At 39.0% G+C, this 25,805-nt stretch overlaps 1 protein-coding gene across 1 annotated transcript; it reads left to right on the plus strand.

Annotated features, from left to right (window-relative positions):
- Nucleotides 1-1,621: 1,621 nt before the first annotated feature.
- epha2b (eph receptor A2 b) lies at nt 1,622-22,292 on the plus strand. The gene is made up of 17 exons (XM_079477628.1): nt 1,622-1,808; nt 2,372-2,439; nt 3,559-4,207; nt 12,110-12,265; nt 12,466-12,801; nt 13,430-13,554; nt 13,665-13,851; nt 14,042-14,141; nt 14,595-14,650; nt 14,738-14,863; nt 15,667-15,852; nt 16,163-16,224; nt 16,384-16,593; nt 16,749-16,898; nt 16,996-17,189; nt 17,853-18,008; nt 20,347-22,292. Exons 1-17 carry the CDS (start codon nt 1,727-1,729, stop codon nt 20,453-20,455), a joined length of 2,952 nt encoding a protein of 983 aa, XP_079333754.1. The 5' UTR covers nt 1,622-1,726; the 3' UTR covers nt 20,456-22,292.
- The last annotated feature ends 3,513 nt before the right edge of the window (nt 22,293-25,805 follow it).

Here is a 25,805-nt window from a genome sequence, read left to right on the forward strand (position 1 = left end):
TTAGTCCCTTCATGTGGCTCAACGTCCTCAAATGTGTGTGGTCTTCTGCTCCAAGCCTGTTTCAGAATTGAAACATTGTCTTTTACAGTATGATGAACTCCGACCACATTTCAAGTAAATATTTTACCAAGCGCCTTGGTTGCAATTCAAATCATCCTCTTGAACTTTTAACCAGGTGCTTGAATTTACCTGCTAATGACTCTTATCATGTGATCTGACACAATAAACGCAAAATAAATACTGCTTCCATCGTTACCATTACAAACTGACCGTCATAAAAAGATCACAGTCCATCCAGTTAGAATTTACATAAAGGATCGCCCTATGCACATAATATTATCAGACCCTTGACAGAAAGCATTTGCTTTCTGTTATATTGACAGGCTTTAAGAGCAGGAAGTCTCAGAGTTACCACAGAGGTGATTCAATGGGATACACATAAGCTCACACGTGTCTTTAGGCCACACTTGCTGCTGTATGTTGATGGGCTGGTCACAATGGACCTGCTGTTTGCTACTCTGCTGCTGAGTGGACTACCACCTGTCCTCCAACAGCACACCCTTCACAACCTCCCCCCACACAATTTCAAGCCACCAATCTCCATCTATTCACGACTGGGAAGTTTTAAGATTTACAATATGTTAATTTAATGTTGGTATCTAGTGTATGTGCAACTGCTTCACGATCTCAAATTGCTGTTAAATGATATAAATGTACATTACATTTACATAAAAAACACTGTGATCCTAAAACTGATCTGTTTATTAAATTCACATGAAGACTTTTATGTAAATGCAGGGCTAAGAAAAAAACTAAAATGTTATATAATTATGTCATCTGCATGTTGTAGAGTATATCATAAAAATGTCAAACAAAGCACTAGATTTTCTCTCGTATCAAATTCACGTATGTGTGTGAAAAAAGGGTATGAGGTGAGAACAGTGGGGTGTGGAAGTTAAGGAGATGGTATTGTTAACCAAAAGAATCTCTGAAACTCTGGGATCAGCCCCTGGTGTGAACCACTTTTTGGGTACGGTGGCTTCAGAGGTGTGGAGAGAAGGCCTTTTTACAAGAGCACTAAATGACAGCAAAAATATAAGCTATTCCCCAGAAAAATTATAATTTGATAATGTATTCATAAGTTAACTACATGAAAAAAATTTCTAAAAATAAACAAATGATCTGAATGGAGGTTGTCTTACAAAATACTCTTTGTCAGGTATTTCAATTCATATCTGCGCCTTTTCCAAGCAGCTCTCAAAACACCAGGAACTTGCCTCTAAAATTCCAAAGAAGTTGCTATGGGACACTTATTATCACCTTTGTGACAAGTCTTGTATCCAATCTCACAAACTGTGCCTTTTTACTTCCTGTTTAAGCATACATGATTTGGTATCAGGGCAGATATAGATTTAGATTCATTCTTACCTGTGTGGAGCTTAGGTACCTAAAAAAATACGTTCAGTTTAAAAGTTGTTAAAAATACAAAGTGGGTCTACTTTACTTTTTACAGGTTACATGTTAAGAGGTCAAGAGCAGGGTTCCAGGATTGAACTCATACATGTCAATGTCCAACACCACTCCTCCTTCCTATAAAGACGTCGATCACATTCCAGCGGGCGGGGTTCGTGACGCTCCGCGTTTCTCAATGAGTTTGCCGTGAGCGCAACTGGAGCAGAGACTGGTTTCAGCGTGGAGCAAGCCATCAACACTGCCCACTCCGAAAATGGATTACCGACAGATTAAGCGTATTTTATTCGTCTGCGTATTTATGAAATGTGTATTTATTTCTCTTCAGAAAAAAGAAGGTAGGCCTACGTGAAGTTTTCTCTTCTGACTTTCTGAAACATCTCAGTCATCTGCTCACATGGTTTAAACCGTGCAAATGGCATGTCTTCCAAAGTGTCTTATTTGCGTTGTGCAAATGATTTGCCTGTGATCGGCACTATATATGCAACAAAAACCGTGCGCTTATAACTTCATACTTTTGTAAAGACTGGTTTTGCTGATCTGGTGCGAGTCTTTGCGATCCAGTTCGAATGTACGGATACGGATAATGTTTGCCTGTTTAAAATTAACTTCTTTAACATGTTAGTAAATGAATTAAATTGATGTTTGATAACATGTTGACACATCTCATCCAGAAGTCTGATGTTACTATAAATACACGTAAAATGCGCGTTAAAGACGGACCCAAACTAAGCGCTCCAAACTTTTGAATATGAAATATTTTATGTGTTCACAATTTTTTCAGGTTTTGCGTACTTGAAGAAACATGCGTGTTTGCACATTTACTTAATCAACCCCCTATCGTGTCAAAAAATACATTTACTTTTTTAAATATTTTAATATTTTCGCGATATTTTCACAGAGGTGCTGTTGGATATGATGGCATCTGGAGCAGAGTTGGGTTGGTTGACATCACCTGTTGATCATGGGGTAAGTTTTACTCCGACATTAAGCCTTTGCTGAATTTCTGTGTGACAAACTGATTTATACATTTACGTATGCGTTAAGTAGATATCATTTATTTTTCGTTTCGCGCGATTTCTTTGTAAAAACACAAAGTTGTCATCAGTGCATTGGTATGATTTAGTGCCTTCATCTTACTCAAAGAATGTGGAAAATGCTTCTGGAAAAGTTGACCATATACTTTGTTGCCTGCTGAAGACTTGTAGTCTCGTGTGATTTTAAAGCCCAGTGTTAGGCATTGTAAAACTAAAGGGTGTAATTAACATTTAAAGGTTGGCGCATATGGTGCTTTTTGTGACGTGAGCGGCAGTGAACTGGGATTTTATATACATTTCATATATATGTATATATGTATATATATATGTATGTTAACTGGAGTTTTATAGCAGGATTGGTTTAAAAACCATTTTTCTTTTTACACGTGCTTGTGTTCAGAGATGGCAAGTACTGACTTGTTGCATCTTTGTCTAATCAATAACCTTTCTGACACTGAAGATTTCAGCTAAAACTCAAAGGGGAAAATGTTATTATCAGCAAAGATTATAAAGTAATAAAATCTGTACAGTTGTTTTAAGGTCTAGTGGAAAAAGCTGATGGTTTTGGAATGCGAACAAGGTGTCAGCATGTCTGTTTTATAGAAAGTTAACTGCATTCTTAATGAGCTGCTGTTTAAAGACTTCAAAACTTATATGAAATACTTAAATCCACAAAATTCATTTTAAATGGAAGCATTTGTAGCTGCGGCAGTTTTATTGCATTGCCACACACTGCGCAACCAACGCAACACTCATATAATTATTGGCAGAGTGTCAACCGGAAATCAAAGAAAAAAGCAAATGAGTACATATCTGAAATTGTATGTGTTACGGTACATTACATCAATAGAGCAGCAAAAAGACTGTTGCATTGTTCCCTGCCAAAGGTTCGTGGGTAATTGACCATCATCCTCACTACTACTTAAAATTCCATGGTCAGGCCATTTTGCGTTATTTCTGTCCTCAGCATTCACTGGCATCTTTGAAATGTCTTTTTCAAAATCTTGGTTTCGACTTCATTGCTAACATAATTTTTTTATTTGCTTTGCAGTGGGAGATCGGCCAGGGTGCTGTGAACGGTTCTCTTTTATATAACTACTATATATGCAATGTGGAGGAGCGGGAACAAGACAACTGGCTTCGTACAACGTTCATCCAGCGCAACCCCACTGCCTCTCGGGTCTTCGTGGAGCTGCGTTTCGTCGTCCGTGACTGCAACTCTTTCAATGCAGACTCCCTCACCTGCAAGGAGACCTTTAATTTGTATGCCTCAGAAGCTGATGCTGACATTGGCACTGCTTTCCGCAAAGGCCAGTTCCGGAAAGTGGCCACCATCGCTCCAGATGAAATATCCAGCCTTGGGGAAATGCAGATGAACATTGAGACGAAAATAGTGGATAATCTTTCTCGAAAAGGCTTTTACCTGGCCTTCCAGGATATTGGGGCTTGTGTGGTCATCTACTCTGTCAGGGTTTACTATAAAACATGTCCAGCAACAGTGAAGAGCTTGGCAGCATTCCCCGAGACAGTGGCAGGGGGAGAGAACCAGGCCCTGCGGGAAGTGGCTGGAAGTTGTGTAGAAAATGCTGTAAGTGAGGACAACCCTCGCATTTACTGCACCGCCGAAGGGGATTGGGTGGTACCCATGAGCCAGTGCCAATGCAGACCCGGGTTCGAGGCCATGAAAAACGCATGCCAAGGTAAGATATGAGTCATTTTTGAAAGTCAGAGCTGTTGTCACCGTAGTCTATTGTGTCAAATTATTTTACTTAAGGGGATAGTTCACCCAAAATGAAAATTCCGTCATTATTTACTCTCGGATTACCCTCAGATTGTTCCTAACCTGTGGTCATGTATTTCTTCTGCTAAACATAAAGGAAGATATGTGGAAGACTCTAACTAAACAGATCTCGTCCCCCATTGAACCCCAAAGTGATTATTTTCCCTTCAGCAAATAGTGGATGGGGTCTGTTTGGTTACTGACATTCTTCCAAAAATCTTCCTTCGTGTTTAGCAAAACAAACACATTTATAAAGGTTTGTAACAATCTGAGGGTGAGTAAAAGTTGACAGAATTTTCCTTTTTGGTTGAACTTTCCCTTTAAGGACTGGTTTTGGTCAGGCATTTGAATATGGAGTAGATTTTCACATGGATTGTGATTATAACACCATTTGCTATATCATTATGTAAAATACCATATTATTTGCAAAGAAATTTGATTTTGCCACGTAATTTTTTTGGGCTATAAGAGGGTTTTGGATGTATGAGTATACGATAATGCCACATAAGTTTAATGCTTTATTGTAAATAAAACCCACATTTGTTTTTGTGATTGTTTCCGCGGTTTTGGTTTCTTTTTAAAACATCTCACTCATCAGCCATTTTGTTCCTGTTGTTCCTTCTTCAAAACCTGTTTGCTCTTCACCGCTTTGGGTTTGACTTCCAGCGTTCTTTAAACACAAGTTCAGAAGTCAGCGGCTGTTGTGAACAATTGTGCTTTAGGCAGAACGTTTTCGATGACTGTTTTAAAACTCGAGATTGTAACAGTTTTTCTCGGTTAGGCCTATCATGTATCGTATCACCTGTTTTTTTTCTTCTCCTGTATTTGCCACACCACAGAGAAATATCAATGTGACAGTCCTTAAGTGTTTCGTGGCTGTTGAAATGCATATGAGCGCACAGACATGCCGGAACGTGTTAACAATCATTCCATTTTAAACATAAAATACCCTCACCAGCACATGCGGTGACAAGTAAAATACTGGTAAAAGTTTTTGCTAAATGCATTACATTTCTTTTAATTTTTGCAGTTTTAGGTGTCTGTTTTGCATGTGCATTTTTTCCTCGGCAAACATTCCTAGATTTATAGACTCGGAATTGTGGGAACAGGTGTGTGTGTCTTGAAAACCTAGAAGAGAGATAAAGTGTTGGACTCCGGAGAGGAAAGAGGTTGTAGTGGAAAGGTGCAGAATGGAATGTAAAGATAGCAGAACAATGTTGCGTTGTGTTCGGCTAGAGACATGCCCCCACCTCATTCACTCAACTGATGCATTCCGCTAGGTTTATTAAGGAGCCTCCCCAACTACTGCAGGCTGCAAGAATTCCCTGGGGAGAGCTTCAGGCCGGAGGCTACTCGGATTGATGGATGTACTGTTGATTAAAGGCAATCATTGTTGAATACTCAGATCAGGGCACTGGAGAACAGAAGTTAGGTGTGTGGGATCCAGTCTTCGTCCTCAGAGAGGATGGCAAACTGTCTAGAGTGGGATTACTTAAAAATACAAACCCGAAATTGTCAGACATCAGGTATCCACTCGTGAAGGCAGAAGTGCAGACTGTCGTATTCAAGTTTAGTCAGTGTTTAGTCAGTGACATGGTTTTCCACTAATAAAACACACCCATACTCAGTCAAAAAGCTCCGTGGAATAAAAGCGTGCATACCTTAGCTGACCACACAAAGATGTGCTGCCTGATTTATCTTAGATTGCTTAAGGAATCCATGTCCACACCCTGCCACCAACAGTAAGCCTTCCAAAGTTTCCAGATTTGGATAAATGTCTATTGTTACTGAATCATACTTAGGCAATTGGCCTCTGTATTGTTGGTCTGTAGGAAAATTGAGATGCTGATGAAGTTTGATGGACTTGAATCTTTTATTGTAATAAGCTTCAATGTCTTGAAAGCCTTGTGATTTTTTTTCCCCCTCCCCACTGGAACGTGAGTTATGGGAGACCAAGTTAAAGCTGTGTGTGTATTATGTGTGGTGAGTGAATGGCTGGGTAGTAATTGACTTGGGTGTGTGTCTCAAGAGCTGTAAGTACTCTGGTTAACTGGATGTATCTTCTTATCCTGCTGCTGCTCTTCTTTCTCGCTTTCTTTCCTCGTGTAATTTTTACAATATATAGGGTAAAATGGTAAAAAATATATGCAATATGGTAAGATTTATAATATAGAACATAATTTTATAATATGTATATCATTTAAAAGTGGAATGATACAATATTATATATGTTGACTGACTGATCCATGAGTTTTATACGAATTAAACAAACAGACCAGCATGAACAATATTTATTATTATTGGCTATTCTGATGACAATTTGTTATTTTTGGCCTTGACTTCAGGTCTTGGAAGTGACATGCATTGAAGCATTCCATTTCACACGGCCCTGCAAAAAATGTTTATACTCCTTTGGGAAAAACAGCTTTGTTTATCCCTCTGTCTTCGAGAGATAAATAGATGCTTTTAGACCATCCCCTGTTAACATTTCAAATTTGCTCAACTCCGATACATTCAATATGTGTATGTTTAATAAGCTTGAGAAGCTCCAAAGAGTGCATTCAAATAGATTCTCTCGCTTAAATGCAGAATATACAACTCAAGTCACTGTGGAGCCTAAATGCAGTGTGCATAGGGAGATATCTGCTGAGCTCGCAGGGCCACAGAGCACATTGTGCACAGGGCAGTGGAAGTAAAGCTGAGTTAAATATAGAATTAAATATTGAGCCGTTCAGCCAGTAAACAGCATTTGCAGAAGCTTATTTCAAGTAAAAATAGTACGGCAGGGTCTTCTACCTTGCCAGCTATGTTCTGACAGCATAAACAATGTGTGTTGACGTAAAGTCTGCAAATGTGCTTTATTCCTCTCAAATATCCAAACAAGCTTAATTCCCCTTTTTGCATTTATTGGCTCCTTTGGGATCATTTTCATTTACCTTCAGCAATTCATTGCGGGCTCATTTCATTGCAGTGTCATCTGCCCAGACAGGTTTAATGATGCGTACTTGAATGGAAACGGGTTGTTTGTCTTCTTTAATCCTGTGTCAATTTACTGTCATGTTTGAACATCACATGAGAAAGTGAGAATATTATGATTGTTTCTTCCATTTCAATATAATGTTTTTTGTACAAATGAATGTGAAATAAACTACACTCGCTGCAAATCACTGTAACAAACAGTGACTTAGGTGAGCAAAGTCCTCTTTTAACACAATGACTCAGCAGAAGGAGGGAACTTTGGGGAATTTTTCCACCTTAGTAATGCAAGGAAATGTTACGTATAATTTCTCTAACAACCATTGAGCCATTATTTTCTTTTTTGGGTATATTTTGAATGACTTTCCTCAAAAAAGCACCATGTATTTAAACGTTTTCATCAGATGCAGGCCCCTGGCCCAAAGTTAACTTCTAGTCTGTGTTTGGTAAAAATATAGCAATTTATTTAGTTTGAATATTTTATTGTAAATCAATTTTGTTAAATAAAATTAAAATACTCAACAGCTATGGATTCTTTACGGAGGTCTACCGGTAGTTACGTTTGGTCCACATAATGTTTATGTTTTTGCCACTGAAACCATCTATAGATTGAAGCCCTTTCGTTTCATTTCAGAACTGTGTGCCATGTGCTTAGTGTTGTTGAGTGTATTGTGCGGTCATTGTGAGATCAGCAGTTTCCTGCCCCCGTGTCAGCCCTGCGTCCCCCGAAACAGGGCAAACTATAGCGGAAACCGGAGGCCTGCTAATCCTCTGTGACCCTCCAACCCGTCAGCTCAGGGATTCTATTGTGATCGCCGGCCATAGACTCCATTCATTTGTTCATATCCTATTTATTGAGGAATTTTGTTTATTGACTCACTTTTTAGGATTCTTCCCATCTGTGTTATCATCTTAATATTTGAACAATGAGCCAATGTTTTGGAAAATCAGCGTTGTGCCCCTGCAGTCATTGAGAATCTCAGAGCGTTGCCTGAGGTTTTTTAGTTAACCCCTTTTCTTAATTAACAAATCTTCTGGATGGGTCTCGCTCTTTGTCTCCTTTTGTGCCCATCCTCTTCTCTTCCTCATCCCCTCTTCTCTTGAGAATGAGCGAAACGTGTGAAAAGAAAGGGATTAGAGCATTTATTGTGTCCGTTAACGACTAGATGAAAGAGTAAGTGGAATTGTAAAGCGTAGATGTAATTCTCTTACAACTGTTCCATTGGGCTGATAATCCTTTGCACTAATGCTATCACCACACCTTGAGACCATTCCCTCCCCAGTGGCCTCATGTTACCACTACATCCCCCCAAACACACAAACACACACATGTTCACAGTTCTGTTATTGTCCTGCTTGACCGTTCAGATGTGGTAAAACCTTTTTTGTGAAAAGTTATTGTGTGGTGGTTAGGCATTTCCTAATAGTATTATTGCATCAAAAACAAAATTGAGTAATTTTGGACAAGTATGCAGCATATGTGGCTGTACCTCATGACAGACTCCAGAAAGCAGCCTGTACAATTCCTCCATGTTATCTTAATCTCTGTTTTTGTACGTGCACATGTTTTATTTTTTTAACGGCTCCCCTTCTGAATTTAACCTTTTCCCCTGTGAAATGGGCCTCTGGCTGCTGTCCGCACTTACTCCGCTGTGGTGTTTGTTTTACTTTGCCCTCAGCACCTGGTGGGGCAGTACACTTTAACTCAACTCTCCCTAAGGCTACATGTAAGCCCCTCTGCGCCTAGGTTTAAATGACTGGGCCTTTTGTTTTTCTTTCCTTTTTCTTATTTGAAACACCCCCTGTCCTGGAGGGCTTCGTGCTGTCCCGCCGCCATGTAAACAGTCATTCATTCAACCCCTCTTCCCCTTCTCTGGCGATCCATCCATCCATACATCCGTCCATTAATGTCACGTTCTCATCAGTCTTCACTCTGACTGTTCCACTCAACCCACACAACTCACAGACCCCGGCAGGTCAGCGGCGAGCAGGATCCAGCTACTCTCACAATAAACAAACAGTCACTCAGAGCCTCTTAGGGCTTAAGCCCATGGTGCCAAATAACGAGACGGGGCTCTTGAGAATCGTCCAAAACCGACAGGGTCTCATCACTGCGGGACGTTTGGATTGCATAAATGTAATCAACGTTCCTCAAAAGCCATATGTCCTTTCTCTCCTTGACCCTTCCTGGATGATTTTTGCAAATGGGTAAGATCTGCTGTCCTTTCCAACATTCGTCTTCTCCATCCAGGCATGCTTTGATTGGCTGCCTTAGGAAGGAAGCAACGCGTCAGCCTCGTCCTTCCTGCTTCCTGTTGTGTCCAAAACGTTAAGACAAAGCCCCTTGCGCTGAACCGCATTCCTGAAAGTGAAAAGTTCACTAAAAATGCCAAGTTATCCAGTGTAATACACTACAGCTAGATACGCTGATTCGGTGTTCACAACAAACATAAAACCTTCAAAGTTTTTGTAGAATTCTTCTTTTGTTAACTTTTTATCCAAGTTTTTATCCGAAGCCAGCCATCGTATAAACGCGTCATGTGGCATCTACTCTATTCAAAACAAGTGTTTTATCTCGAGCTGTTCCGAGTGGCTTTCCGTGCCTGTTGTCCAGATTGAATGGGCTGCTGAATGTTGTGTGAGATGCTCACACGTAGCCATGAGGCAGGCGAGGGGATTTAAGAATTTAGAGATTACCAATGTGTGCATGTATGGGGGGGTAGGCGGTAGGCATATGAAACTGGCTTCACAGCAGCAGCTGTTTGGCCCCTTCTCTGTGAATAGGACAATTCTTTTTCTTCTCCCCATTTCCTTTCAAATCCCAGTAGGACTTGTTATCCCTCTCTCTCTCTCTCAATCCCTCTGTCTCACACACCGTCCCCACCTCCGCAGCGGGCCGTGTTAATGAGTTGCAGTAAAGTCTCCACAACAGCTGGCACAGAAACTCGATGAAGAGTTGACTTGAAAGAAGGAATAAATAACACATTGGCTCGATCTTCCCTGCCACACTAAATTCTTTTCATGCTGAGAGTTTTCTTTTGAAATCAGAGAATGCATGCTCTCAAATATTAGAGGTAATGTATACCCCTGTTAACCCCCTTCCTGTGAGACAGAGCAAGTGGCTTAACCCAAAACAAGGCCTCAATTGATACAAAGCATTCAGGAAGAGAGAAGCACACCAGTCTGTAATTATAACTGTTTGGCAAATCTTCAGATAACAAACCATTAGAAAATGGAAACAGTGATTTGGTTTGTGGCTATTGTGTTACATGAATATGGCGGCCCCGGAAAACTATTTGGAAGTTTTGGTTACACTTAAAATGCATGAATGTCATCGCGGCAGGTAATTAAACCATTTGTTCAAAAGAAAGATAGCACAAACACACTTTTAAAGATGAAGACAATACATTTAGAAAATAAAGAAACATTACCATACTTATGTGAAAAACTACATCTGTTTTTCCTTTCCTAGGGCACCTGTGTGCATCTAAGGTAAACTGTTTTTTAAGAAAGTTATTTTAAGCGATTCTTTTTTTTTGTGTTGTCTATTTAATACAGACGTTTTCATTAAACATGTTTAAAAATTTTCCTCACCATAGGGTGTGTTTTTCCATCCATACTATCAAAGTGTCCTTAAACTAATACATTACCTTTTAATCATATTTAATCTCTGCGGCATTACACTGACTGTACCGCTGGCAGTATTTCAGCACACAAATTCTGATATCTCACCTGCATCAGACACAGGGTGTATATGATTGTTTAATCCAACTAATAATCTGCACTGCCATGTCTCAGCTTGTCCTTTGGCTGATAAAAGCCACACATGAAACCGAGAACCAGATATCAGCTTTTTATTGCGAATGTAAATAAATGCTACAGTACACTGCTAGACTCAGACAGGAAACAATGTGTGTGTGTGTATATGGAGTGGTGAGGGAGTGTGAATGACTCTGACAGCGGAAGGACATGAGCTGGACATGTTGGAATGTTTGTAGGCAGATTCAGAAAACTTTTCTTTTTCTTCCTGCTTGTACATTTAAACATCCAGTTGGCGACATTTATGTCAATTTACTTTCATTTTTGTTCATTTGTTATTGAATTGTGCGTTATATTTGTTTGTTGTACTGTTTGTACTCATGTAAAATATAAAGAGATGCAGTTATGACAACCTAAAAGTATGAAGAAACGTTAAAATCATAATTTCCTGTAATGGAAATGAATGAACTCAAATGTCTATAGGCAGATATGAGTACTTCTTAGTTATGCTCGGCTTTAAAAAAATTTCGATGGCTAGATGATGTTCTTTGTTACTAAAATCTCTACAAAATGATTTGTAAAAATCTGAATGTCTTTAAAACATATAAAAGTTAATGGATATGATTTATTTATTGGTCAAAAATCTGTGGTAACTCTGGTTAATACAAAACTAACAAAAACAAACCAGACTTTGTTGAAAACATTTCTCTTTCGTAAAACCTTTTAGTCTCTTTGTTGGATGCAGTATTCATTCTGCGTGTTGGTTTTATTTGTTTCGTTCTGTTTTCACTCGTTGACTTTTGAGAGCGAAGGTTCTGGTCTGGAATGTGGGATGACTGGTCCTGTTTGTAGAGAATGGGGGGGATGGTTCACACAGGAGGAGTAGGAGTATGCTTAGTAACGCTCTGTCAACTTTGCACACTCTTGCACAGAGCTTAAAAAAAGCTGAGATAAAAACACAACATCAAAGGAGCTTCATTAAATGTGTTCATAGATAGATGATCACTTGACATATGCCGAGAGCAGTTTAATTGCACCGTTTCCTCTCATCCTTGTCCAAACACTCATACATTTGGTATTTTTGCAGAATGTCGGCCAGGCTTCTTCAAATCATCAGTGTCCACCGAGGCCTGCAAACCTTGTCCAGAAAACACCCAACTTTCGGGGCCCGGCGCCATTAGCTGTTCCTGCAAAGAGGGCTTTTATCGGGCACCTGCGGACCCTAAGACAGCGGTTTGCTCCGGTAAGAATAGACCCAGTAAAACCATCATTCTACCTTTGTTCCTGTCGCGACCCAGTTTTGCCACCTGTTATTTTCTATTTACCTGTACAGATCTTTACCCATGTCCCCCTTTTTTTTAGGGATTAACTAAACCATGAGTTCCTTTGAACACAAGTGAACAGGTAAATAAAAGGCTTGTCCTCTGTTCTTTGTCTGCTCAGGTTTACCCTCGTCTCCTCAAAGTCTGCTGGCCACGACATCTCAGATGCCAATAGGCAAGCTTCGGTTGTCATGGAAACCTCCCGCAGACACGGGAGGGCGCAGCGACATCACGTACACTGTGGTTTGTGAACGCTGTGAAGGAGAAATGTGCCAGTCTTGTGGTGAAAAAGTTCGTTTCGACCCGAGCGGCGCTGACCTGAAGGAGACCAAAGTGATTGTGAGTGAACTGGAGCCGCATCTGAACTACACATTCACCGTGGAGGCGCGGAGCGGAGTCTCTCAGTTCAGCAGTAAAAGAGCCATCAGCAGCATTAACACCGCGTTGCATTATACAGGTTTGTGCTTTTATTGATCAACACACACTACACACTTTTAATACTCAATTTTGCCAAAAAACAAAGACAAGGGTGAACACAAACACATTCAAGAAGACATTTCAGAGTATTCACAATAAACGTACTATTCTATGTTTACATATGCGGTCTGAACTCCGGTTATAATGTAATTTTTAAAAATGCATGTCACTTTAAATAGTCTGATCAAATTTCACATTTACATTTTTGCAACGCCTATGTAACATTCAAAATGCAGTGTAATCTGGAGCTGTGCCCTAATAATATTTCCCCACAGAGAACTATGTGACATTGTCTTTGTAGTCAATGAGTCAGCGCATTTGGCCATGGCATTTGCATGAATTGCAAAAGATAAACGACTTATGTTATTTAATGCTTAAAAACGTGGCAAGACGTCACGATAGACGTCAATGGAGACAACATTTTCATCCTGTCTCTTGTTCTCTATATGATCTGAATGTTAACTGCACCGTCTGAATAAACCGTTCCAATTTCATCACTTTCAAAATGTCACGTGTAGCCTATAGATTAAATATAATTTTGTAATTCAATCATTTTATTACAAACAACAATACAAGCATGAAATGTAAAAATTTTGTTTTGATTATAGATCCCCCAAAAGTGACTGCGATGCACCTGGTGGAGAGCGGCCCCACCAGTCTTTCCCTGCAGTGGTCCGTCTCTCACCGTGCCAAGCCCGTCGCTACACGCTACGAACTGATGTATCGCAAGAAGGTCGGGAAAGTGTCCTCTTAATCTCATATGCATGACTGCAAGTTGTGATCTATTATCGGCCTGTTGTTATTCTCCGTTTCATTATGGTCTTTTCATTTTCATCACCGCAGGAGAACGATGAGGAGAAAGCCAGAGGAAAGGTCACTACCTACACTGTGCTGGTGTTGGAAAAGAACTCTGTCCAGATCAGTAATTTATCTCCTTCCACCATCTATTTGGTTAAAGTCCAAGCTCTCAGTCCAGAGGGAAACCCAGGCAGCTACAACATGGAGCAGGAGTTTTCAACACTCCCAGAAAGTAAACAAAGCAGAAATGCATACCATTGACATTTATATAGGTTGAGAAAAGAGTTACAATGTATGGCCGAATGTGTTTTCTGTGGAGTCTTAACAATGAATTGTATCTAAGTACTTTTTTATGTTGCAGAGTTTGTTATTGAATTCTGGAGTGACTTATTTGCCTGAATGCTTTGTTGTTCTTTTGTCAGCTCTTCAAAAAACGGGAAACACTGCAGTGATCCTCGGCGCAGCGGTTGGGGGAGGCATCATGCTTTTCATCGTGGTAGTGATCCTGCTTCTCCGAAAACGGTTAGGAACGAGCGCTTCTTACACACACACCCAAGCTTTGTTTCTTTTTCTTTTCTTCCTTCTTAAATGTCCATTCAATGTTCTCTTTTCAATGGTCTTGCATTCTTTCACTCAATGTTTCAGAGGAAAAATCTGTATTGAATGCGACTGGTTCGCTGACTGCTCAATAAGTGAGGCATGTTTTGAAGAGATGAATCAGAGAGGTGCATTGTGTAAGATAAGAGCAGTCCGTTCTTTTGCTTTGGAGACTGTAGCCTGTAAAGGTGACCCAAGTTCTCCCCGTGATAACCTAGACCTCCGTCAGCACTTGGCAAACACATCCTGCTTTTTTTATCTAAGCACTTCTCGAATGAATAGAGCCAATCCACCACTAGCCACTTTCAGCTCTGGTCTGAAAAGAAACGGTTTGCTGCAAAATAGAGCTCTCATTGAGTTTTTTTTTTTTGTCTACAGCCGAAGGAACTCTCACACCAGGCAGGGGCCAGAGGACACCTATTTCTCCAGCCCAGGTTAGTGGTATTGAATTTCATTTGGTCGCTTTCTTCTTTTATAACCTTGCGTGCTCTTAAATTCTCACCAAATTCTCTTCAATCCAGACCAACTGAAGCCGTTGAAGACCTACGTTGATCCTCATACGTACGAAGACCCAAACACAGCGGTGCTCAAATTCGCCAGCGAGATTCATCCCAGTCACATCACCAAGCAGAAAGTCATTGGAGCCGGTTCGTACATTTGTGGCAGTTTGACAATCCCCTCTAGGGCCGGTTTGCATGCTTTTTGGGGGAAGGGAGCTTTTTTTTCTCTTGTGCACTTCACTCATTATTTATTTGAAGTTATGTTACAGTTCATTGCAAGTGACAGCCTTTTTACAGTTCATTGGAGTGACATCTCCAACAAGGCACAAATCAGATATTGTTCGATTCAAGCTCTACATGTTGGAGCTGGAATATTTTCAGTGTAGCAATTCTTTTCCTCCCGAGAGCGTGTTTTTTTTTTCACTGTCACTCAAATTGAATTAGTGTTGTTTTTGTAAGCCACTCTCGAGCTTTTTTCATGTCCTACATGAAGCACTGCCATTTAAAAGAAGCCTGGTTAATTAATCATGACTTTAAAATAAAACAAACAACTGCTAAATTGGTTCTAAGCCCCGAGTGTTTACAGGCTGTACCTCAAATGTCAACCCTCCCTAGTTTTTAAATTAGAAGATCAGTCTCTCCAGCCACCCACAGGGCAATCTTGTCCACTTTCTGTCTGCTTGTTATACACAAATTCTCATGCCCTCAATGACCCCCTCCCATGAATCCATTCACTGACCGTTCACGGTCCTCTTCATAGCCTTAGCTCAAGGTGCACTTGGTCATCCACATGGTGCTTGTTTCTCACCCTCTCTGGTGCTGAATATCACTTAGAAGTTTTCCTTTATATTTCAAAATAACCCCTATAGATCACCATGAGTCAAGATTTTTGTTGCATATTGTTATCTGATGCCTGTACGCCTCTCACTTGGTTGGTTTGTGTGCTGTAGGTGAGTTTGGTGAGGTGTATCGGGGAATTATAAAAGCTCCAGGTCGGAAGGAGACAGCAGTAGCGATAAAGACGCTAAAGCCGGGCTACACCGAGAAGCAGAGGCAGGACTTCCTCGGTGAAGCCAGTATAATGGGACAGTTTGCACATCAAAATATTATTCGACTGGAGGGGGTGGTCACCAAATGTAAGTGTGGTAGACTACATTTTTTATTTTATAATAAATTTGCAGTTTATAATAAATATATTTTATTTTATGGCTGATACTTTGGCTGATAGCATCGCAGATACTATCTTAAATGAATATGAATAATTAAAAAAACAATTAGATATAATTTATATAAATCTTATAATTATAACATCTAATTAGTATAATTATAATTATTGAAACATTAGAATTAAAATGTACAAAAAATTGCTGTCGTAAGTTTTATTCTCCGATTCAAATTCATTTTTATGTTATAAAACCATGTGGTGTGTCTGTTTCTCTTTTGCAGTCAAACATGCCATGATTGTGACCGAGTATATGGAAAATGGCGCTCTTGACAAATACCTGAGGGTACGCTAGTCAAAGTCATTTTCTGAGAGTAAAATTTGGACATTATAATGGCATATTATGTTTTAAAGTGATTTATTTCTAATAATTTAGTTGCAATGTGCCTGTGTCCATTTCATGTCCCAAGACCAACAAAAATTTAAGCTCTGCATTTCTTTACAGGACCATGATGGCGAGATGTCCTCCTTCCAGTTGGTTGGTATGCTCCGTGGCATTGCGGCCGGAATGAAATACCTCTCAGACATGAGCTATGTACACAGGGATCTGGCTGCCCGCAACATCTTGGTCAACAGTAACATGGAGTCCAAAGTGTCTGACTTTGGTTTGTCACGTGTTTTGGAGGATGACCCCGAGGGAACCTACACCACCAGTGTAAGTTCATGTAGAAGTTCAATAGATTTGCGGTCGGACTGTTCTCTAAAGCTGCTCTTAACCCAGATGTCTTTATTTTTACAATATTACAACCTGGTTATTTTCAGAAATTACGAAGGGTTGCCTGACACTTGTTTGTATGGTTTTCCCAAAAGGGAGGTAAAATTCCTATTCGCTGGACTGCTCCGGAGGCCATCGCTTACAGGAAATTCACATCAGCCAGTGATGTGTGGAGTTTTGGCATTGTCATGTGGGAGGTCATGGCCTTTGGGGAGAGACCTTACTGGGACATGAGTAACCATGAGGTACAGGCAGGCCACACAGGACTGACTCTAAGCAATAACTTTGTCTAGAGAGATCTTCATATCAGCAAAATCTGATTTCTCTTCTTTTCTCTGATAGGTTATGAAGGCCATTAATGAGGCTTTCCGTCTCCCCGCTCCTATGGATTGCCCCTCTGCTGTTTATCAACTGATGTTGCAGTGTTGGCTGCAAGATCGCTCCAAACGGCCCCGCTTTGGTGACATTGTCAGTTTGTTGGATAAACTCCTAAAGAGCCCAGATTCCCTGAAGGCCATTGCAGACTTTGACCCGCGGTGAGAGCTCAGCATGTAACATTTATTTGTGGAAAAAATATTTTGAATAGACTGATTATTCTAATTGTAATTATTTTATTGTCCAATGACGTGGAAATGTGAATAAACCTAACTGCATTTCATTATATAGAAAAGTGGCGAGACAGTACTTCAACTTTCCCAAACATCTTACCATATTTAAGATTTTCTATAAAAGAAAGTCATACAGGTTTAATATGGAGTGTGAATAGTGACAGAATTTGTGTTTGCCAGATGACAGATCGACGTGTTTTTTTTTTGTATTTGGGGCGGTGAAAAAGGTTGAAAATAGGCTTATATGGAGCTTCACCGCATAAAAGAGTCAGAGAGAAGTTGAGGCATGTCCCATCTATTACACAATTGTAAATAAGTGCACATGTAATTAAACCAAATCAGTTCTCGGTTAAGACATGCACCATGTACGAGTCAGATGCCTGGAATGGTTTGGCATTTTTTTTATGTTTGTCACACTGTATGTGTTTAAGAGAAGAAACTGTTTCATACCTGTTTCAGATTAAAAAAACTGAACTGACAGGTTTTCCTCCCGAGCCGTCTCTCTTCCACCCAACAATTACAACAGGGGACAGCCAAAATAAAGTCTCACTGTGTGGTTTGCTGAATATATTTGTGTTCTGTCCCTGTCAGAATTTCCATCCGGCTTCCCAGCACCAGTGGCTCAGACGGCTCTCCCTTCAGGTCTGTGGCCGAGTGGCTGGAGTCCATCAAGATGAGCCAGTACAGCGAAAACTTCACCATAGCAGGAATCGTCAGCATGGAGCAGGTGCTACAGATGAAGAGCGAGTAAGTAATGCAGATCTTCTCTCAATACGGCTCTTCAGAACGCTGTTTAAAAGAAAAGCACTGTGAACAATTAGACGAGGTCACACGGACAGTCCAAAGAAAGATCAGAAGAAAGTCTAAAGTCCTCAAGTTCCTTGATGTGTCACCTTCGGGTTTTTAGATGTATGGAATGTTGGGTTGGACTGCACTTTACTGGAAATGGTTAACCAATAGAAAAAAGTTACTAAATAAGTCATACCAATTATGTTTCAATACATTCACTTGCTCTTTTAAAGAAAGCTAAATATGTGGTCCTTTCACTTGTAATTTAAACCATAAGTAGTTTCTGGCGTACGGACTTAATTATATTTTTAAATGAGATTTAAATACTACCATAGAGTAGTTGAGACAGGTTTTATTTAACATTGTTCAAAATATTCCATTTATCTTGTAAATTAAAGGTCCACTGTATGAATTTAGCGGCATCTAGTGGTGAGGTCACTCCACCCCTCACTTTTCGAAGCACTATGGTGGCTGACACAGGAAAATTTACAAGTATCTTTACGAAACGCGCTCTAGTGAGCAGTTTGTCTGTTTAGGGCTAACAACATGGCGAATATCATGTTAGGGCACTTGCAGTGTATGTAGATAGAAATGGTTCATTCTAAGGTAAAAACATAGCACTTTATTATGTAAGGTCTTTATACACCTCTGAAGACATAGTTAATATTATATTGCATTTATGTCAATAGATCCTCCAAAGAACTACAAACAAGGGACCTTTAACACATAAAAGAACAATACATTTTAATTCATTTAAATATAGCTATAAGAAAAAAACTTTAAGGAAACTCCTCCCTCTTCCAAAATACAAACAGTTTTTTTGTTAAATTGTTCTTTATGCAAATGGCCCCAGATGAAAATCATCTGTAACAGAGACTTTGTACATTTAGGAAAGAATTTGGTGTGTTAAGAGAACTCTCTCTGTGGCACACAGTAAGAACCCACGCTGACACTGATTGGCCAGGACAAGATTGAATTTCAATGAGATGGTATCTTCAACTTTTAATAATTCTTGACGAACACAAATATTTTCCATGTTTTTCTTTTAAAGATCCCGTAATTAAACGTGGCTTAAATATGTGCTTTGGTTGCAAGGATAATCTTGCAGAGCCACGGACCATTTATAATTTACTGTGTCTGACCAACATGGAAACCACATAAATCGTAATAATGATTTAACCTTCTCAATACTATAATTCAACTTTTGACTTGACGGTAACAGTATTTTAATATACTAAAACCTTAAATACTTTACAAAGCTATTTGTTAAAGCAAACCTAAACGAAAAAGACTGAGAGAGACAGAATAGACTTTAGGCCTGGATGTGGTGGATAGAGGCATGCTGTTCCTCTTCTCCTGTTCTGCCATCACTCCCTTCCTCCCACTGTTTCAGCTCTTTTTCCCGAAGCCTGTGTTCAACTAAAGCCACTATTTCTGGGGCCGTGAGGCTATGCGGCTACACCCCCTCACATCAACAGCATTGAACTTAAAAGACAGAACATAGGAGATGAAAGACAAATGAGAGTAGACCAGAAGGCACCGTCAGCTGATGTAAATGCAACTGTACATGCCATTTAGGGGCGGGGTTTGCAAAGGTAACATATAACACCAGGTACTAAACTTTGCTACTAGACAAGTGCAAAAAATAACAAGTAAAATGGGGACGCTCTCCTCAACGGTTGTACAAAAAACTTATTAAAAACACAGGACAGCACAAAAAAAACGTTGCCCTTACGTACAGGAGTTGCATCAGCCGGAGTGGGTGCTCCCAGGGCGTGCCGTCTGAAGTCTTGAGACTAATGGATGTAGAGACAACAATGTTAGGCCTCGCGGAGGAGGAAGCTTGACTGATGAAGGGGTTGGAATAGATGAATCGAGTGTGCGACTTGGAGGCGAATGGAAACCGTAGCTTCAAGCCCTTAGACCTCTGGATCAGCTCCCATGGGTGTTTTTAGCCTGGAAGCTTGGTGAACTTTGTGCGGAAGACCAGAAATGTCTTTGATGTGTTTGTCATTTTTTTATGGGTGAGTGTTCCATACGGTGTCATCTGGTAGCACTCTTTAAAACCAGAACTATTTACAAGTACTCCACTGGCCTGGCTGCCGGCTCTCGTTCACGGTGGGTGCAGGGAACCCTTGTTAAATCATCAAGGCGCTAATTAAAAATATAATTAGAACGTGGATAACATGCAAAATTGCTGGCGTTGACTGCCTCCCTCAAAATTACATTATGGAAGATTACACTGTTTATTTTCAAGCATTCAACCTTCTCACACTATTTTCTTTCTGTTTTTCAGGGATATTCGGAACATTGGAGTCCGTTTACCGGGGCACCTAAAGAGGATTGCCTACAGCATATTGGGGCTGAAGGATCAAACCAGCACCCTGAGTGTGTTTGCTGTGTGAACTGTTAAACCTGCCAAAGGGACCAAACCCCCTGTGTACTGAATAAACTCTAAGGGATCGGACTGCAGGGACAGCCCCCGATCTGCCCATAACCCCCCAGCCAATGAACTCCTTGTCGCCATGGAGACTTGTAGCAGATTTGATGTGCTTATCAAAAAAGGAGAGGGGGAGGGCGACAGTGTAAAACAATCAAAGCTATTTGTGTTTAAATCAAACCATGTATATAGATATATTTTTGCATATGTTTATTTTTAGAAACATGTATAGTTGCTTTAGTTTTTAGTTTAGTTTCATATGCATGCTTTATTTAGCCAGAGAGCAACCGATGCAGTTGTCACACTTTGATCTTAGTCAAAAGCAGCATTTCTCCTCCAATGTCGTCAGAATGGGCCGTGTATGTGATGGAGCTCTTTAACACTAGTTGGATGCTGCGACAACATGACTGTCTGCATTCAGAGGAAGAACCAAACACATGCCTTCCTCTACCAGAAATGTGGAATCAAAGCTGGTGGTTATGGGTTTAACGTAAGACTTCGTGATGTTCAGAAGAGATCAAGGTGATTGCGTTCTGGTTTCTATCGTGGCTTGAGCTGGCCGTGATTTGATGTCGGGCTCTGATGACATTTTCTTTACAATTACAATCTCAGTGCTATGTTCTTTGAACCATCAAGTTTCAAGTCTCTGGTTTAAATGAAATGGAGCAGTCAGTCGAGAGGAGAGGAGAGAAGCAAATTAAAAGCACTTAAATCAGAAATCTCAGCATCTGCGTGGACGCGACTTAAATGCGGGTTGTCTCATCCCTTATCATTATGGAAGGTTGCTGTTATGATGGTATTCGGGACTGAAGGAAACACGGAGCACGCAAAATGACAACATGGAAATGGTTAAAGAATCGAAGGAAAAAAGACTAATGTTGGCACGCAAAGCTATCACGTCGGAATGAATCAAATAGGAAAATCTGTTTGGCAGTGCGCTGCAAACAAATGCATGGCTTTGAATTCGAGATATTTGCGTCAAGCGACAATCCGAGCAAAATAAGGGAATGATCAGAAGAAATCTACAAACAGTTTTGCTTACCGGGATATGTGGTTGATATAACAAGGTCTGTTATTCATTCTGTATCAGCAGATTAAAGCACAGTTGCCTAGAGCTGTGAATTGTGTGGACTATCTTTGGCATATCCAGTTTATGATTAACTGATACAAGATATGCAGGATATTACAGCCTGCATTGACCTTCCTCGACTATTTCCTCTGAATTACAGAACCTCATTGTGGTTTAAAATGGGAATGTAGATACGAGTATGAAAGGTTTTGTTAATGGTTCAATGTTAAACAGGGAGTTTAGGGTTATTTGTATTTGCAAAGGAAAGAAAAAATATAATGTCCTTTAACGTTTATGTAAAGACACTTATGGTATCGATGTTATTGGAGTTCCTTGTTATTTTCACATTATTCTTAAATGCAGATGGGCGCTTCCATGTTTTGAAATGACATATTTAGTGTTTGTTTGCAAAACCTATGATTCATATCTTTTCTAAGTGTGGTATTATTGATAACTGAATTTTTTTGTAATGTCTTGCTTTTGACTCGATTTCTGCTCTGACCAACTTTTCCCAAACGCGAAATATAAAAAAGCTCTGTAGGAACATACAGATCCCACTCATTGACACGATTTCCACAAAAACAAGTTTGATGGGCCAATTGTTTTGTACTTTATTTAATACTTTTATTTATTTTTTACTTATATTTATTGTCTTAACAACACTGAACTGGGATTTATTTGTAATTGAAGATTGTCTTTCAGTCACAATAAAATCTTTGTAGCCTTTAAATTCAATGTCGCCTTTTATTACCCCATTTTTTATTCATTATAGATACCCACAACAATAAAAATGCATAAGAGGAAAATAAACACAAAAGCGGTTTTAAAGAGTGCTTCACTGCATTGCATTGCGTTATGCTGTTTTGTAGTAATGTAGACCATGTCACCTCAGGAAACTTTGCAATACTGCAGTATTTAATTGGTCAGACGAGTTTCTATTCAATTGGTTGCAGTTCATCTGTAAACTATGAAAAAACCAATGAACTTCATGACCCTTGCTGGCTGATTTACTTCCCGCACACATCCACAGCTCTACCCAAATTAAGAGCGGCTTTTCCCTGGCGCCCAGAGTATTAAATTTATCAGCTGCCGCTGACTGATGCAGGTAACAATACCACTAATGTATCCTTTTGATAAAGTGGAAATGTCAGAGTTGGAATGTAAATATTTGTACACGAAAATAGTCAGACAGGGAAAGCTGGCATGAATGTCATCGTGGACGTCAAACAGGTGAAGCAGGAGATAAAATATCCAGCATTGGTTCCGATGACCATTATATGCCTGTCCCTCTTTGTCAATGCTGCTTTGTGATAGCTTTACCTGCATTAGTGGTCTGAAATAGTGTTGTGTGGATAGACCTAAAACCCACCTTACTATATTTTGGGAACAAATGTGTACCCAAAAGAGAACAAAATCGGAACAAAACCTCTTTTTGTGAAAACACATAGTAAATACAAATCATGAAAACAGTAAAATCCTTTTTTTCAAGATTGTATTTTTGTAGGTTTTAGTATTATAGCAGTGTATAAAAAATAACAGTAGTTTATGGAAAGTTTCTCATGAGAAAACATCTTATAACTCAAACTAAATTATGTTTATTTGAAAATGAGAAAATGCACATTGTAAAAATTTCAAGTTGTTTCAACTAATTATTATTTAGTAATAGTTCCACAGAAATGTTAGGTTTACTCAATTTCTATCTCCTAAGTGTTATTATTTTTTTAACTGGCACAAACTTGACTCAAACATTAAAAAGTATGTTTGCTCAACTAGTTTTATAGTTCATTCAACTTAATCAGTTTTTTTAGCAAATTCAGTTAAAGTTTTAGCATGAATAGTTTCTGTTAACTTTAGGTGTAGGTTGAGGGTTAGGGGATAGAATATACTGTTTATTTGTATATCTATATACTGTATACAGTATTTCAACATGTGTATGTATCTGTGAAACATGGTCTGTTTTAGTTTATAATTTAACATTTGGATTATTTGGATTTAAATAGAAATTATAGGGATTTACTGAATAAAAACATAATTCAACACAGTCACAACGTGAATGTTGTTTCTTTAAATGTAGTAAAATTTTCTTTCGATAAACGTAGTCTAATACATTCAAAACAAATTTCATAACTATTGATAAAAAAGCCAAACAATACACCAGGTCCGTGAAATATGGAAGTTAATGATTAAAAATAATATAAACAAATATAAATAAAGTATAATGTTTGTGGAATTTCAATTTGGAAATATGCAGTTTTGAATGGTACACGACCCTGGTGGATGCGTGGCTCTTCCAAGATTACAGGCTACAACATCATAGGTGAGGAGTGCAAAGGTCGGGCCGCTGTGTTTTATGTTTTGTACACATGGTTTAACCTTAATGGCCAAATGTCCAGTGTGAGGCCTGTGGCTTTCATTTTTAGCTTTCCATTTGAGTGGCTTCGAAATTTTCCTGCACTTTAAAGGGCTCTTGTTGTTAAAGTCATCGTTATATTTTTTTTCCTTTTATTTTTATTTCTTGTCTTTTCCATCGCCCTCTTTTTAATCTCAACACACAAAGCCAGAAACTGTTGTGGAATTTACATCCCTGGCTAATTTTAGAGATGGGTTTCTGACCAAAAAGCACATCCTCCAATTTGAGGCTATATTGGTCGTCCTCACTCACTTTTTCTGTATGTTTCTCACTCTCTCCTCACCTCTCCTTATTGCTTTCTTTCCCAACAGATTGTTCTGTTTGTCTTCATGGCTCATGTCTTCTTTTCAGTCGCACCACAGTTATTCTTACAGACTTTGTTTTGACTGTCTATCTATCTATCTATCTATCTATCTATCTATCTATCTATCTATCTATCTATCTATCTATCTATCTATCTATCTATCTATCTATCTATCTATCTATCTATCTATCTATCTATCTATCTATCTATCTATCTATCTATCTATCTATCTATCTATCTATCTATCTATCTATCTATCTATCTATCTATCTATCTATCTATCTATCTATCTATCTATCTATCTATCTATCTATCTATCTATCTATCTATCTATCTATCTATCTATCTATCTATCTATCTATCTATCTATCTATCTATCTATCTATCTATCTATCTATCTATCTATCTATCTATCTATCTATCTATCTATCTATCTATCTATCTATCTATCTATCTATCTATCTATCTATCTATCTATCTATCTATCTATCTATCTATCTATCTATCTATCTATCTATCTATCTATCTATCTATCTATCTATCTATCTATCTATCTATCTATCTATCTATCTATCTATCTATCTATCTATCTATCTATCTATCTATCTATCTATCTATCTATCTATCTATCTATCTATCTATCTATCTATCTATCTATCTATCTATCTATCTATCTATCTATCTATCTATCTATCTATCTATCTATCTATCTATCTATCTATCTATCTATCTATCTATCTATCTATCTATCTATCTATCTATCTATCTATCTATCTATCTATCTATCTATCTATCTATCTATCTATCTATCTATCTATCTATCTATTCTATTCTATTCTATTCTATTCTATTCTATTCTATTCTATTCTATTCTAAATGTCTAAACGTATAATGTGGTGCAACATACATTTGTTGTAAGGCTCAAACAAATGCTGTTTTGTGATGAAAGTGTCCTTGATATGTTTATCTTTAACGTAGCTTATCTTATCTTCATTTCTACAACACACAGGCCTTGCGGTTTGGTTAATTATGCTCGCTAGACTGTAACCCATCCATCAATGCGCCTTAGTTAAGTTTCATTCAGATCTTGACAGCTTGACAATGAAACATGAACTCTTTCCTTTCCGTGTTGCTGCTCAGTTACGCTTTGCCTTTAAGACGACAGCTGCAAACACTACAAATCCCCGTGATTGCTTCCCCTGAAGTTTCACAGTGTTGTTGTAAGTTTCCAGGTCAAATAATTACTTGTTCAACAACACAAGCTCTATTTTCGCTTCTCTGTAGTATTCTTCCAATTAGCTCTGTTTTTTCTTGTCGCTAAGCGGCCGCGACAGTCCTTTCAAACTTTATCGAGCCTTTCTCTGCTGGCATTCTTCAGCATTTCCCTTCACCCCCTTACTCCTGTCTGCATGTGTTCATGAAGCCATTTATCGCTCCTGTCTGCACAATGTGAACCCCAGCAGATAATTACAGTAATTAAACCAATTACGCAGCATATGGAAAGAGAGTTTGCATGCCCTGAGGATACAGAG

This window comes from Barbatula barbatula, assembly GCF_947034865.1.
Source record: "Barbatula barbatula genome assembly, chromosome: 17".
In the NCBI taxonomy this organism is placed as follows: domain Eukaryota; kingdom Metazoa; phylum Chordata; class Actinopteri; order Cypriniformes; family Nemacheilidae; genus Barbatula; species Barbatula barbatula.

Bases quoted from the DNA above. Each gene is read 5' to 3' on its own strand.
- epha2b (XM_079477628.1), top strand. From the start codon at position 1,727: ATGGATTACCGACAGATTAAGCGTATTTTATTCGTCTGCGTATTTATG. The intron at 2,440-3,558 runs GTAAGTTTTACT...TTTGCTTTGCAG, and splicing joins CATCACCTGTTGATCATGGG to TGGGAGATCGGCCAGGGTGC. The intron at 16,899-16,995 runs GTACAGGCAGGC...TTTCTCTGATAG, and splicing joins GGGACATGAGTAACCATGAG to GTTATGAAGGCCATTAATGA.